Below are 14,857 nucleotides of genomic sequence, written 5' to 3' on the forward strand. Positions count from 1 at the left end.
TTACATTCTCCTTTCTCAACAACAGTATATAAGTGCTCTCTTTTCCTCACAACCTTGCCAGCTTCTGTTATTTTTCTGACTTTTTAATAATAACCATTCTATCTGGTGTGAGATGGTATCTCATTGTGATTTTGATTTGCATTTCTCTAATGAGTAGTGATGATGAGCATTTTTTCACGTGTTTGTTGGCCACTTGTATGCCACCTTTTGAGAAGTGTCTGTTCATGTTCTTTGCCTACTATTTTTCAGTTTTAGTTTTTGTGAGTACAGAGTAGTTGTATATATTTGTGGAGTACATGAGATATTTTGATACAGGTATAAAATGTGTAATAATCACATTAGGGTAAATGGAGTATCCATCACCTCAAGTCTTTATCCTTTGTGTTACAAACAGTCCAACTATACTCTTTTAGTTATTTTTAAATGCACAATTAAATATTCTTGACTATAGCCACTCTATCATGCTATCAAATGCCAGACCTTTTTCATTCTTTCTATTTTTTGTACACATTAATCATCCAAATTTCTCATCACCTCCCCACTACTCTTCACAGGCTCTGGTTAATAATCATAGTCTCTATCTCCATAAGTTCCATTGTCTTAATTTTTAGCTCCCACAAATAAGTGAGAACATGCAAAGTTTGTCTTTCTATGCCTGGCTTATTGCACTTAACATGCCCTCCAGTTCCACCCATGTTGTTGCAAATGACAAGATTTCATTCTTTTTAGTGGCTGAATGGTATGCCATTGTGTATATGTATATTTTCTTTATCCATTCATCTGTTGATGGACGCTTAACCTTTGCCAATTTTTAAATGGGGTTATTTGTTATTTGCCTGTTGCTTTAAGTTCCTTTTAGATTCTGGATATTAGACTTTTGTCAGATGCATAGTTTGCTAATATATTCTCTTATTTTATAGATTGTCTGTTCAATTGATTAATGGTTTATTTTGCTTTGTAGAAACTCTGTTTAATTAGGTCTCACTTGTCAATTTTCATTTTGTTACAGTTGTTTTGGGGACTTAGCCAGAAATTATTTCTCAAGGCTAATGTTGAAAAGGTTATTTCCCAGGTTTTCTTTTAGAACTTTTATAGTTTGAGGTCTTACATTTAAATCTTTAATCCATCGTGAGTTAATTTTTATATATGGTAAAAGGTAGGGGTCCAGTTTCATTCTTCTGCATACAGCTTGCCAAATATCCCAGGACCATTTATTGAACAGGGAATCCATCCCCCATTGTCTGTTTTTATCAGCTTTGTCAAACATTAGATGACTATATGCATGTAGCTTTACTTCCGGGTTAAAGCATAGATTTGTGGAGTACATGAGAGGTTTTGGTATAGGCACGTAATATGAAATAAGCACATCATAGGGAATAGGGTATGCATCCCCTCAGGCATTTATCTTTTGACTTATAAACCATTCAACTACTCTTTATTCTTAAAATGTAAAATTTTAAGAATGTTCAAAATTTAAAATGTAACTCTTTAAATTATTCTTAAAATGTAAAATTAATCTATTATTGACTATAGTCACCTTATTGTCTTGTCAAATAGTAAGTTGTATTTATTTGTTCTAAATTTTTGTGCCCATTAACCATCCCCACCTGCCCCCACTCTACCACCATCCTTCTAAGCCTCTGGTAACCATCATTCAACCCTCTATGTCCATGAGTTAAATTGTTATTATTTTTAGATCTCACAAATAAGTGAGAATATGTGATGTTTGTCTGTCTATGTGTGGCTTATTTCACTTAATGATCTTCAGAAAACAGAACAGGTGCTAAATTTCTTAGGGAACTAGAAACTGATGTGTTCTAGAACAACAAGATAGTTTGAGAGATCAGAATCTTAAAGGATAAGGCAGATAATTTATCATTTGTGTTTAATTGGCTCATGCAATTATGGAAGCTAACTCCCGAAGTGTGCATTCCAAAGGCCTAAAAACCAAAAGAGCCAATGGTGCGAGTTCTAGCTCAAGTATGAAGGAAGGAGAAGACTGAAGTCCCAGCTCAAAGACCATCAGGCAGAGACAACAAATTCTGTCTTGTTCAGACTTTTGTTTTATTGAGGCCTCTAACAGATTGGATGAGGCCCACTCACATTGGGAAAGGCAATGGACTTTACTCAGACTACCAATTTAAATGTCACTCTCATCCAAATACAGTCTCACAGACACACCCAGAATGCTTAACTTATATATATGAGCACCCTGTGGCCCAGACAAGTTGACACATAAAACTAACCATTATACCTCTGTTTCTTTGTTTCCTCATGTGTCAAAGTGGGAAAAAGGACTCACCTCAAAAGGTGGCCAGATAACCAAAAGACGTAATGCATTCAAAGTGCTGAGATGTGATTTGCAGAATATAGTAAGCACTTAATAAACATTAGCTATTACTATTATATGCCTCACCTTTTGTGAGAAGAAATATGAAAGCAGAAAATGTTTAACTCTTTAGTATTCCCATTATTAAACAATTTATGTTTAAATTTTATTTAAAGATTACTGACAATAAGTTAAAAACAAAGGAAGCTTTCTAACCCTTATCAAAATAGTGTTTCTACTGTTTATCAAATGTATCTTTGTATCAAAGGTCTTCGTGATGTCACATCAACAAAATATAAATCATTTTGTTACACATTTCAACACTTTCAAGAGCTAACCAAGTCTGCAGCCTCTGCACTTAAATTTGACAAAGATCTTGCTAATGCTGATTGGAACGTGGTTGAGAAAGCAATTGTACTCAAAAACCCCTATGTGGTAAGCAAGTAATATCTCTTTTATTGCTTCAATGCAGATTTGATTATACTGAAGTATAAACTAGGTCATAAATATTAATTCACAATTTTTAATATTTGTAATTGACAGAGAAGTAGTGTTGATAACTCAATAAAGTTGTAAAGGGGAATCTTAAGGAATTTCATGATCACTATGGGACAAAGTAGAAGCCATAACCCCTTTGAGTATATATGCTTAAAATACATGTTTTATGTTTATGTTTAAAATATATATGTTTAAATTCAAAAGATGAAGCTGTGTATTGGAGCTCCCTCTGAAAGAGATCATAGGTCAGCACAGTGGCTTCTGCCTGTAATCCCAGCACTTTGCAAGGCCAAGGGAGGTGGATTGCTTGAGCCAATGAATTTGAGACTAGCCTGGCAACATGCCAAAACCATCTCTCTATGAAATATACAAAAATTAGCCAGGTGGTGGTATGCATCTGCAGTCCCAGCTACTCGGCAGACTGAGGTGGGAGGATTGCTTGAGCCTGACAGGTGGAGGCTGTGGTGAGCTGCGATTGTACCACTGTACTCCAGCCTGGGCAGTAAAGAGAAACCCTTTCTTTAAAAAATTGTGTGTGTGTGTGTGGGTGGGTGGGTGGGTGTGTGGGTGTGTGGGTGTGGGTGTGTGTCTGAAAATGAGCTTTAGAAAATGGCTAGTTTTTGACCAAATTGGGAGGGGTCAAGGGCTTTTGTTTATTTATTTGGGCTATTGTATCTCTAAGCATTTGCTAGACCTTAATTTATGGTTAATAGTATTTTTAATATAAAATAGAATTCAAAGCCAATATCATAAGTTTAGCTGTGGGAGATGTCACCTTCTGCTTCTGAGATAGGCTTTCAGATATCTGCAGTCAGACTTTTCTTTGAAGAGCACTCAGCTAATCAGTCATGGTTTCCCTAAAGGGAAATAGTAAAATTGTCCTGGGGTCTTCACAGCTACTGCACTTTTCCGTGTCCTACGTCATGTCCAGTTTTCAGTGTTTTTTTTTACAATGTTTTTGTTTCTCTTTTTTGCATCACACAGTATGAGGGGCCAACTTCTAGGAGTGCTTAGGTGAGATAATTAGTCTCTATGAAATAGAATTCTGAAAAATCCATTTCATATACATTGGATCAGTGCTTAAAGCGCCAGATAGGAATTTAGAACTAAGCTTTGTGCCTACAGGAATACTGCCAGTATTTTTGGATGGAATGAGTACCAAGTAATATCCAAAGATTTCTCTAGTAGCCTTCAATATCTGGTTGTAAACTTTGCTGACTTGTCTGCATCAGAAATTATCTAGAAAGCTTATTAAAAATATTGATGGGTTTTCACCTACTCTCTGAAGATTTTGATGCAGGTGGTCTGAGCAGGGTCCCAGGAATATTTTAAATCCACTACCCAGCTAATTCTAATGTAGCAGCCAGTGTTGGGGCCACCACTCTCGTACCTGATCTGTTTCAGAAGGCAGAGGATCAAACAACTACATTCTCCTTTTCATGATGCAAACATGAGGGATATTATAGTTTCAGGTAGGACACTGACCTTGGAATCAGAAAGTCTGGCTTTACAGCATAGCTTTCTCACTTAACAAATAGCCTTGTAATTTTGAGATTATTATTAATTTTCTCTAAGCCTCAGTTTCTCATCTGTATAAATTATTCATACTCCCATTTCCTTCATGTATGTTCACTTTCTATTTTATATTAAGTGATCATTTTAAAGTGGTGGTTGTCAAGCTTTGGCTGCAGCAAAATTTTCAAATGAGTTTTTAGAAACTGCCCACTCCTCCAATTCTGATTCAGTAGGTCTAAAGTGGGACCTGAGAATGCACATTTCTAACAATTCCCTGGTGATTCTGATGCTGCTGGGAGACCACACTTTGAAAACTGCTAGTGTAAAGTATGATCATATATGTGATAGCTTTTTAAAATGTTAATAATGCCATGTAAAAGTAAAGATATGACATTACTCCTCCTAGCAAAACTTAGAACTATTTTACCTTCTAGAACTGAGCAAATGATTAGGACATTTGAGCAAATGATGAGAATCTGAACATTTTTCTATATTTACAAGATTTGCTACCATTTTTCAACCCAAACTGGTATAAAAATTGCTTGTGGGTTATGCTAAACAATATGTTAATATTAGTGTATTTTTCGTTCTTTTATTTATGTTTTATTTAGTTGAGCCAAGAAGAAGCAACAGAACATCAGAAGGTGAAATGTCCACACTGTAAAAAGGAAATAGATGAGACCTTTAACATTGAAGCAATGGAGCTGGCCAACAGGCGTCTCTTGTCGGCACAAATAGTACTGTATTATCCTCTTTTGTAACTATTTTTTGGCCTAAAATTATGCTGAAAAAAATCCGCATTTATAAAGGCATCTTGATCATGCTCATTTAATAGATTATTTACCAAGGCAAAGGGAAGTTTGACATTGTCTTAGGAATTTGCATGATTGAAAAAAAAAGAAAGAAATCCACTCAAACTAGCTTAAGTAAAGAGTGTTTTATTATGAAAAATTGGGAATTTCAAAGATCCCAATGGCAGAAATTACAACTGGACTTAAACTTCAGATGTGTTAGGCAATCAATTCTGTGACACTGTTCATCTCTGGATCTAAGCCAGTTTTCCATGAAAAGATACAGCCAAATCCTCTAATAACTGACTGAAAGAGGGTATTATGTTTCATTCAAATCTTGGCTAAAAATTAGAGAAATTCTGTAGCACAGCAGCATACAAACTGTTGAAGATTACCAATAGGCTAGTTTTTGTTTTCTTTTCTTTTTTTTTTTTTTTTTTTGAGACGGAGTTTCGCTCTTGTTACCCAGGCTGGAGCGCAATGGCGCGATCTCGGCTCACCACAACCTCCGCCTCCTGGGTTCAGGCAATTCTCCTGCCTCAGCCTCCTGAGTAGCTGGGATTACAGGCACGTGCCACCATGCCCAGCTAATTTTTTGTATTTTTAGTAGAGACGGGGTTTCACCATGTTGACCAGGATGGTCTCGATCTCTCGACCTCGTGATCCATCCGCCTCGGCCTCCCAAAGTGCTGGGATTACAGGCTTGAGCCACCGCGCCCGGCCAGTTTTTGTTTTCTATCCAGGATGAAATAATCAAGATCTATTTGTCATGAGTTGTCTCTTGAGGTGTTCATATTGGGCCTTCCTCACTGCCTATAGAGCTATTGAGCACTTAGCTATTCCAACCCCATAGGATTCCAATCACTCTACCTGCTCAGTCTCACTAGGGAAAATGAGAGATCTGCAGAATATGATTATTCTCTCTTGAACAGCAGTCTTGGCAGACAAGCCAAGAGGCAACTATTTTAAGGACATACATGACTTCTTTAAGCAATTGAGGCAGTGCCATCAGGATGAAGCTAATGCCCACATGGTACTTTATTCCACCAGCAGATTTTCCACTTGTCCTACCAAATTTGGTATTGCCATCAACAGAGTAATGACTTCCTTCCACCTGACTAAGTTAACACAGAGGGAACAAATATTCTTGCTAGCTCTTCCTTCTTTTCTAAATCTGATGCTCCAAGGCCATGATTCTGTGATGTAAATGGACAAGCTAGTCAGCCTGGTTTCCCTTGAGAACTGCCTATGAACAGCTTCTGAAGTTAAAACAAAGGGAGGTTGTCTGAATATACCAAGCCAGCAGGAATGAGAGGAAAAAAGTGTCAGTCAACAGAAAACAATGGAACAGAATAGAGAAACATCTAGACCAGGATTTCAGAGTAAATTATAAATGTTTTATTTTTTTAAAAAAACTTACCATGAGCAATAAATTCAGTAACCGAATTGTATTAAAAAAAATGATCTAGAAACAATGAAATTGGGCTAGTCCTGAGATAACCATGGGTGAATCTGAAGAGCCAACCATGGTTTCTTTAAGACACAACAATTGCTTCTTTAGAAAGCACAAAGGAGTAGTTTATAAAAATGTGTAACTATCAAAATCGTGATAGACTAGCAAAAAGCACTTATAATCTGCTATATAATTTAGGAAACATAAATTGCAATTTTAATTTTTCTGCAGAAATACCCCAAATCAAAAATTTTTCAATGAGATAGAAAATGGAAACAAGGGCCGGGCGCGGTGGCTCAAGCCTGTAATCCCAGCACTTTGGGAGGCTGAGGCGGGTGGATCACGAGGTCGAGAGATCGAGACCATCCTGGTCAACATGGTGAAACCCCGTCTCTACTAAAAATACAAAAAACTAGCTGGGCATGGTGGCGTGTGCCTGTAATCCCAGCTACTTAGGAGGCTGAGGTAGGAGAATTGCCTGAGCCCGGGAGGCGGAGGTTGCGATGAGCCGAGATCGCGCCATTGCACTCCAGCCTGGGCAACAAGAGCGAAACTCCATCTCAAAAAAAAAAAAAAAAAAAAAAAAGAAAGAAAATGAAAACAATACAAACACCAAATTGTGGAAATATCTACCAATAGCACGTTTTGATCCTTCTCATTGCTCACTCATCTTTTCCAGATAGTTTTGTTTCTGTAAGAAGTGTACTTGCTCATCAGTTTTTGTAATGTCCCTTCTAGCTGGACTCATGATCAAAGAATCTCCCACTCCCACCACCACCACCTTATTCCCACCCTATTGCCACTAATTCTTTTTTTTTTTTTTTTTTTTTTTTTTTTTTGAGACACAGTTTCACTCTTGTTACCCAGACTGGAGTGCAATGGCGCGATCTCGGCTCACCGCAACCTCCGCCTCCTGGGTTCAGGCAATTCTCCTGCCTCAGCCTCCTGAGTAGCTCGGATTACAGGCATGTGCCACCATGCCCAGCTACTTTTTTGTATTTTCAGTAGAGACGGGGTTTCACCATGTTGACCAGGATGGTCTCGATCTCTTGACCTCGTGATCCACCCGCCTCGGCCTCCCAAAGTGCTGGGATTACAGGCTTGAGCTACCGTGCCCGGCCTTGCCACTAATTCTTTACACACACACACACACACACACACACACACACACACGCTTTCTCAGCCTTAAAAAAACTATACATCCTTTTGCTAGATGATCTCTTTTTGTACATTGTGTTATTACAGTTTACCTTTTCAAACTAATATTTAATCCAATATGAAATGTAAATTTAGGTTTGAGAAGGTAATTTTTATTGTCGTTTTTTAAATTGACATACAATTGTACATATTTATGGGGCACAATGTAATATGCCAATACATGTATACATGTGTCATGATCAACTAAGGGTAATAAGCATATTGATCACTTCAAACCTTTATCATTTCTTTAGGTTGAGAACGTTCAAAATCTTGTTTTCTAACTATTTGAAAAAACAAACGATTATTATTTACTATAGTCACCCTACAGTGCTATAGAACACTGGAATTTATTCCTTCTATCTATCTAACTGCAACTTTGTATCTGTTAACCACCCTATTCCTGCTAGCTTCCCTGTCCCCCTACCCTTCCCAGCCTCTTGGAACCACTCACAGAAGTATTCTACTCTCCTTCTATGAGGTTAACTTTTATAGCTTCCATATATGAGTAAGAATAGCAGTATTTATTTTTCTGTGCTTGACTTCTTTTACTTAGCATAATGTCCTCCAGGCTAATCCATGTTGCCACAAATGAAAGCATTTTAATCATTTTTATGGGTCAATAGTATTCTGTTTTGTAAATATTTGACATTTTCCGTATACATTCATCTGTTGATGGACACTTAGGTTGATTGTATATCTTGGCTATTGTGAATTGTGCTGCAGTAAACATTCCCCATATATAAACATTGTATTTTAGCCGAGGAAACTTAATATCTGATTATAGTCTTGATTTTCATTTCCCTAGTTTGACTAGGGATGTTGAATTTTTTTAATATGCTTGTTCACCCTTTGCATGTCTTTGAGAAATGTCTATTCAGACTCTTTGCTCATTTTTAAATCATACTATTGGTGTGTTTGTTTTTTGTTTTTGTTGTTGAGTTCCTTGTCTATTTTGGATATTAATGCCTTAGCAGATAATAAGTTTGCAAATATTTCCTTTCATTTTGCAGGTTGTCTAATTATTCTATTGATCGCTTCCTTTGCTGTGAAGTAGTATTTTAGTTTGATATAATCTCATGTATCTATTTTTTCTTTTGTTTCCTGTGCTTTTGGGATTGTAACCATGAAATCTTTGCCCAGTCCAATGACCTAAAGTGTTTCTCCTGTTTTCTTCTAGTGGTTTCATAATAACAGGTCTTACATTTAAGTCTTTAATCCATTTTGAGTTTATTTTCATATAGAAGAGAGATAGGGGTTTAGTTTCATTCTTCTGCACGTGACTATTTATCCAGACACTATTTATTGAAGAGACTGTTATTTCCCCAGTGTATGTTCCTATGACATTGTTGAAAATCAGTTGGCTATAAATAGTATAAATAGGTAATATATTTCTAGGTTTTCTCTTCTGTTCTGTTGGTCTGTTGCCTGTTTTTTTTTTTTTTTTTTTTTGAGACAGAGTTTCACTCTTGTTACCCAGGCTGGAGTGCAATGGCGTGATCTCGGCTCACCACAGCCTCTGCCTCCCGGGTTCAAGCAATTCTCCTGCCTCAGTCTCCTGAGTAGCTGGGATTACAGGCATGCGCCACCATGCCCAGCTAATTTTTGTATTTTAGTAGAGATGAGGTTTCACCATGTTGACCAGGATGGTCTCGATCTATTGACCTCGTGATCCACCCACCTCGGCCTCCCAAAGTGCTGGGATTACAGGCTTGAGCCACCGCGCCTGGCCTTGTTGCCTGTTTTTATGCAAGTACCATACTGTGTTGGTTGCTATAGCTTATTGGTTGTAGTTATGTTTTGAAGTCAGGTATTATGATGTCTCCAGCTTTGTTCCTTGCACTCAAAACTGCTTTGGCTACTCGAGGTGTTTTGAGCTTCCATACAAATTTTAAGAATGTTTTCTCTATCATTGGTATTTTGCTAGGGATTGCATTGAATCAGTAGGATTCTTAAGCAGTATGGTCATTTAAAGAAGATTTTTTTTCTTCCGATCTATGAACATGGGACGTCTTTCCATTTTTTGTGTTCTCTTCAATTCCTTCATCAGTCTTTTATAGTTTTCATTGTAGAGGTCTTTCACTTTCGTGGCTAAATGTATTCCTAGGTATTTTTGGTAGCGATTGTAAATGGGATTTATGCTTTGATTTCTTTTCACATAGCTGTTAGTCTATAGAACTGCTACTAATTGTGTTTGTTTGTTAATATCATATTCTGCAACTTCACTAAATTTGTGGATTGGTTCTAGGAGTTCTATTGAGGAGTCTTTAGCTTTCCTAAATATAAGATTACATCATCTGCAAACAGTGATAATTTGAATTCCTCTTTCCATCCAATTTGTATGCCTTTTATTTATTTCCCTTGACTAAATGCTCTTTGTAGGACTTCCAGTACTATGCTAAATAAGAGTAGTAAAGATAAACATTCTTATTTTTTTCTGTTTCTTAGAGGGAAAGGTTTTAATTTATCCTCATTCAGTATGATGTTGACTGGGGAATTGTCACATTTGGTCTTTATTGTAGTTAAGTACATTCCTTGTATACCTACTTTGTTGAGAGTTTTTATCATGAAATAATGCTGAATTTTATCCAATTTCTTTTAATGTCTATTGAGATGATCAAATGGTTTTGGTCTTCCTATTAATGTGATGTATCATGTATATTGATTTGTGGATGTTGAAATCTCATTGCATTCCTAGGATAAATCCCGCTTGATCATAGTGTATACTTTTTTTGATGTGCTGTTAGATTTGGTTTGCTAGTATTTTGTTGAGAATTTTTGCATCTGTGTTCATCAGGGATGTTAGTCTGTAGTTTCCTTTTTTGTTGTTGTGCTCTTTGCTTTTGGTACTAGGGTAATGCTAGTCTCATAAAATGAGTTCTGAAGAATTCCTTCCCTTTCAAAAATATTTTTTTCTTAGGAGACTTTATGTTACTGCTATTGTTCTACTCAGACTTCTACATCTTTCAGTCTCAATCTCAGTAGGTTTATGTGTCCAGGAATTTATCCATTTCCTCTAGGTTTTCCAATTTGCTGGAGTATAGAGATAGTCTGTAATAATAGTAATAGAGATAGTCTGTAATAATAGTCTAATAATAGTTTATAATAATAGTCTGTAATAATCCTTTGACTATTTGTGGTCTCAGTTGTGTCTCATTTTTCTCTGCTGATTTAATATATTTGTATCTTCTCTCCTTATTTTCTTAGTCTATCTAATAGTTTATTAGTTTTTTCTTATTTAAGGAACAACATTTTGTTTTTATCTTTCATATTATTTTTGGTGTCAGTTTCACTTATTTTAGTTCTGATTTTTATTTCTTGTACTAATTTTGGGTTTGGTTTGTTCTTGCTTTTTTAGTTCCTTGAGGTGCATAATTAAGCTGCTTTTTGAACTTTTGAGATGGAGTTTCACTCTGTTGCCCAGGCTGGTTTGCAGTGGTGCAATTTCAGTTCACTGCAACCTCCACCTCTTGGATTCAAGCAATTCTCCTGCCTCAGCCTCCCAAGTAGCTGTGATTATAGGTGCTTGCACCACACCTGGCTGATTTTTGTGATTTTAGTAGAGATGGGTTTCGCCATGTTGGTCAGGCTGGTCTCAAACTCCTGACCTCAAGTGATCTGCATACCTCAGCCTGCCAAAGTGCTGGGATTACAGGCATGAGTCACCATACTCAGCCCCCTTTCTACTTTTTGTGTTTTTTTTTGTAAAAATTTATTACTATAAATTTCCCTCTTGGTACAAATTTTGCTATATCACATATATATTTTGATATGTTGCCTTTCTATTTTTGCTTCAAAATAAAGAATTACCCTTTCAATTTTTTCCTTGATCTATCAGTGGTTGACAAAACATGATTAATGTCCATATTGTTGTACAATTTCCAGTGTTCCCTCTTGTTACCGATTTCCAGTTTTATTCCATTGTGGTCAGAAAAGATATTTTATATAATTTTAATGTTTAAAAAATTTTCCAGGCTTGTTTTGTGGCCTACCATATGCTCTATCCTAGAGTATGATCTATGTGCTGATGAGAGAAATATGTATTTAGCTGCTCTTGAATGAAATGTTCTATAAATGTCTGCTATACTGATTTGGTCTGTAATGCAGTTTAAATCCAGTGTTTCTTTGTTCATTTTCTCTCTACATAATCTTTCCAATGCTATGAGTAGGATTTTAAAGACCCATCTATTATTGTATTGGAGTCTTTCTCTTTCTTTAGATCTAATAATTTTTGCCTTACGTGTCAGAGTGCTCTGTTTTTTAGTATTTATATGTCGTCTTGCTGATTTGATCCCTTTATCATTATATGGTAAACTTCTTGGTCTCTCTTACAGTGTTTTACTCAGTCTATTTTATCAGTTATAAGTATAGCTATGTAACTACTCCTGATCATTTTGGGTTCCGTTTGCCAACTCCTGATCATTTTGGGTTCTGTTTGCCAAAAGTCTCTTTTTTTTAACCCCTTCGCTTTCAGTCTGTGGGTGTCTTAACAAGTGAAGTGAGCTTTTTATAGGCATAGGTAGTGTGCAGTTGGGTCTTTTTTTTTTTTTAATTTTACTTTAGGTGCATACTATATTGGGCATTTCTCCCCATGTTCTCCCTCCCTACCATACCTTCCCTCCCCACCCCCCATTGTCTCTCCCCTACCACCCCTAACTGTCTCCTATGTGTGATGCTCCTCTCCCTGAGTCCATGTGTTTTTGTTCAACACTCACCTATGAGTAAGAACATGCAGTACTTGGCTTTCTGTTCTTGGGTCAGTTTGCTGAGAATGATGGTTTCCAGATTCATCCAAGTCCCTACAAAGGACACGAACTCATCGTTTTTTATGGCTGTATAGTATTCCATGGTGTATATATACCACATTTTCTTTGTCCAGTCTATCATTGATGGGCATTTGGGTTGATTCCAGGTCTTTGCTATTGTACATAGGGCTGCAAGGAACATACATGTGTATGTGTCTTTATAATAGAATGATTTATAGTTCTTTGGGTATATACCCAGTAATGGGATTGCTGGGTCAAATGGAATTTCTATTTCTAGATCCTTGAGAAATCGCCACACTGTCTTCCACAATGGTTGAACTAATTTACACTCCCACCAACTGTGTAAGAGTGCTCCAATTTCTCCACATCCTCTCCAGCATCTGTTGTCTCCAGATTTTTTAATGATCGCCATTCTAACTGGCATGAGATGATATCTCAGTGTGGTTTTGATTTGCATTTCTCTAATGACCAGTGATGAAGAGCATTTTTTCATGTTTTTTGGCCTCATATATGTCCTCTTTTGAAAAGTGTTTGTTCATATCCTTTGTCCACTTTTGAATGGGGTTGTTTTTTTCTTGTATATCTGTTTTAGTTCTTTGTAGATTCTTATTAGCTCTTTGTCAGATGGGTAGATTGCAAAATTTTTTTTCCATTCTGTTGGTTGTCAGTTCACTCTATTGATGGTTTGTTTTGCTGTACAGAAGCTCTGGAGTTTAATTAGCAATGGGGTAAGGACTCCATGTTTAATAAATGGTGTTGGGAAAACTGGCTAGCAATGTGCGGAAAGCAGAAACTGGACCCCTACCTGTCACCTTACACTAAAGTTAACTCCAGATGGATCAAAGATTTAAACATAAAACCTAACACCATAAAAACACTAGAAGAAAACACAGGCAAAACCATCCAGGACATAGGCATAGGCAAGGACTTCATGACTAAAACACCAAAAGCAATGGCAATAAAAACCAGGATAGACAAATGGGTCTTGTTTTTTAATCAGTTCAGCCAGTCTATATCTTTTAAATGGAAATTGAAATTAGTTTACATTCTGGGTTATTATTGAAAGGTGAAGACTTATTCTTGTCATTTTATTAGTTGTTGTTTTGGTTAGTGTGTATACTCTTTGTGTCTTTTTGTTTGTTTATCTTTGAAGTTTGGTGTTTTTCTGTAGTAACAAGGTTTGATTCCTTTTTCATTAAGATTTGTGTATCTGCTCTACCAGTGGGTTTTATATGTTTTCACAATGCTAGTTATTGTCCTTTTGCTTCCAGATATTGGACTTAAAAGCATTTCTTGAGTGTCAAGTCTAGTGATGGTGAATTCTCTCAGGTTTCACTTGTCAGGGAAACACTTGATTTCTGAAGGATAGTTTCTCTGGATATAGTATTATTGGTCAAAAGTTTTATTTTTTTTTTCTTTCAGCTCTTTGAATATATCAACATATTCTCTTCTGGCCGTTAAGGTTTCTGCTGAGAAATATGCTGATTTCTAATGGAGATTCCCTTATATGTGACTTGACACTTTTCTCTATTTTTAAAAATTCTATCTTTGTCTTTGACTTTTGACAGTTTGACTATAATGTACCTCAGAGAAGAACTTCCTAGGTTGAAACTGTTTGGGGGACATTCGACCATCCTGGATCTGGATGTCTCTTCAAAAACTTAGAAGTTTTCTGTTATTATTTTATTAAATATGTTTTCTGTGCCTTTTTCCATCTCTTCTCCTTCTTAAATTCCCATAATTACAACATTTGTATGTGTAATGAGCTTTCCTGGATTCTTTGGTTTCTTTCTTTCTTTTTCTTTCTCCTTCCTTCCTTTCTTCTTATCTATGTATCTTTATCTTTCTCTCTTTTATCTTTCTCTTTTGTCTGACATGGTTATTTGAAAACACTGGCTTCAGGTTTAGAGATTCTTTTTTTCTGTTAAATCTAGTTTGTTATCAATGCTCTGAATTGCATTTTTTTTCCATTCATTGAATTATTCAGCTCCAAGGTTTCTGTTTGGTTCTTTTTTTTTTTTTATGAGATCTATCTTTTTGTTGAATTTCTCATTCAGATAATGAATTGCTTTTCTGATCTTATTGTGTCTTGCTGAGTTTCCTTAATAACATTATTGTGAATTGCTTTTCAGGCAATTTCTACATTTCTATTTCTTTGGGACCAGTTGCTGGAGAACTGTTGTGTTCCTTTAACAGTGAGATATTTTCTTGCTTGTGTTCCTTTAACAGTGAGATATTTTCTTGCTTTTTCATGTTTTTTGAATCCCTACATTGATATATTCAGATCTTATGAAACAATTGCCTCTTC

The 14,857-nt window shown here is 36.3% G+C and overlaps 1 protein-coding gene across 1 annotated transcript in view; it reads left to right on the forward strand.

The window, feature by feature from the left end:
• Window positions 1–14,857, forward strand: part of SLC9C1 (solute carrier family 9 member C1) — a 96,229-nt gene that overhangs the window by 43,722 nt on the left and 37,650 nt on the right. The window contains exons 10-11 of the mRNA XM_039477172.2: window positions 2,598–2,764; window positions 4,954–5,079. Coding sequence (XP_039333106.2) covers window positions 2,598–2,764; window positions 4,954–5,079 — 293 coding nt within the window. The remainder of the gene's footprint in view (window positions 1–2,597; window positions 2,765–4,953; window positions 5,080–14,857) is intronic.

This window comes from Saimiri boliviensis, chromosome 8, assembly GCF_048565385.1.
Source record: "Saimiri boliviensis isolate mSaiBol1 chromosome 8, mSaiBol1.pri, whole genome shotgun sequence".
NCBI classification, from domain to species: domain Eukaryota; kingdom Metazoa; phylum Chordata; class Mammalia; order Primates; family Cebidae; genus Saimiri; species Saimiri boliviensis.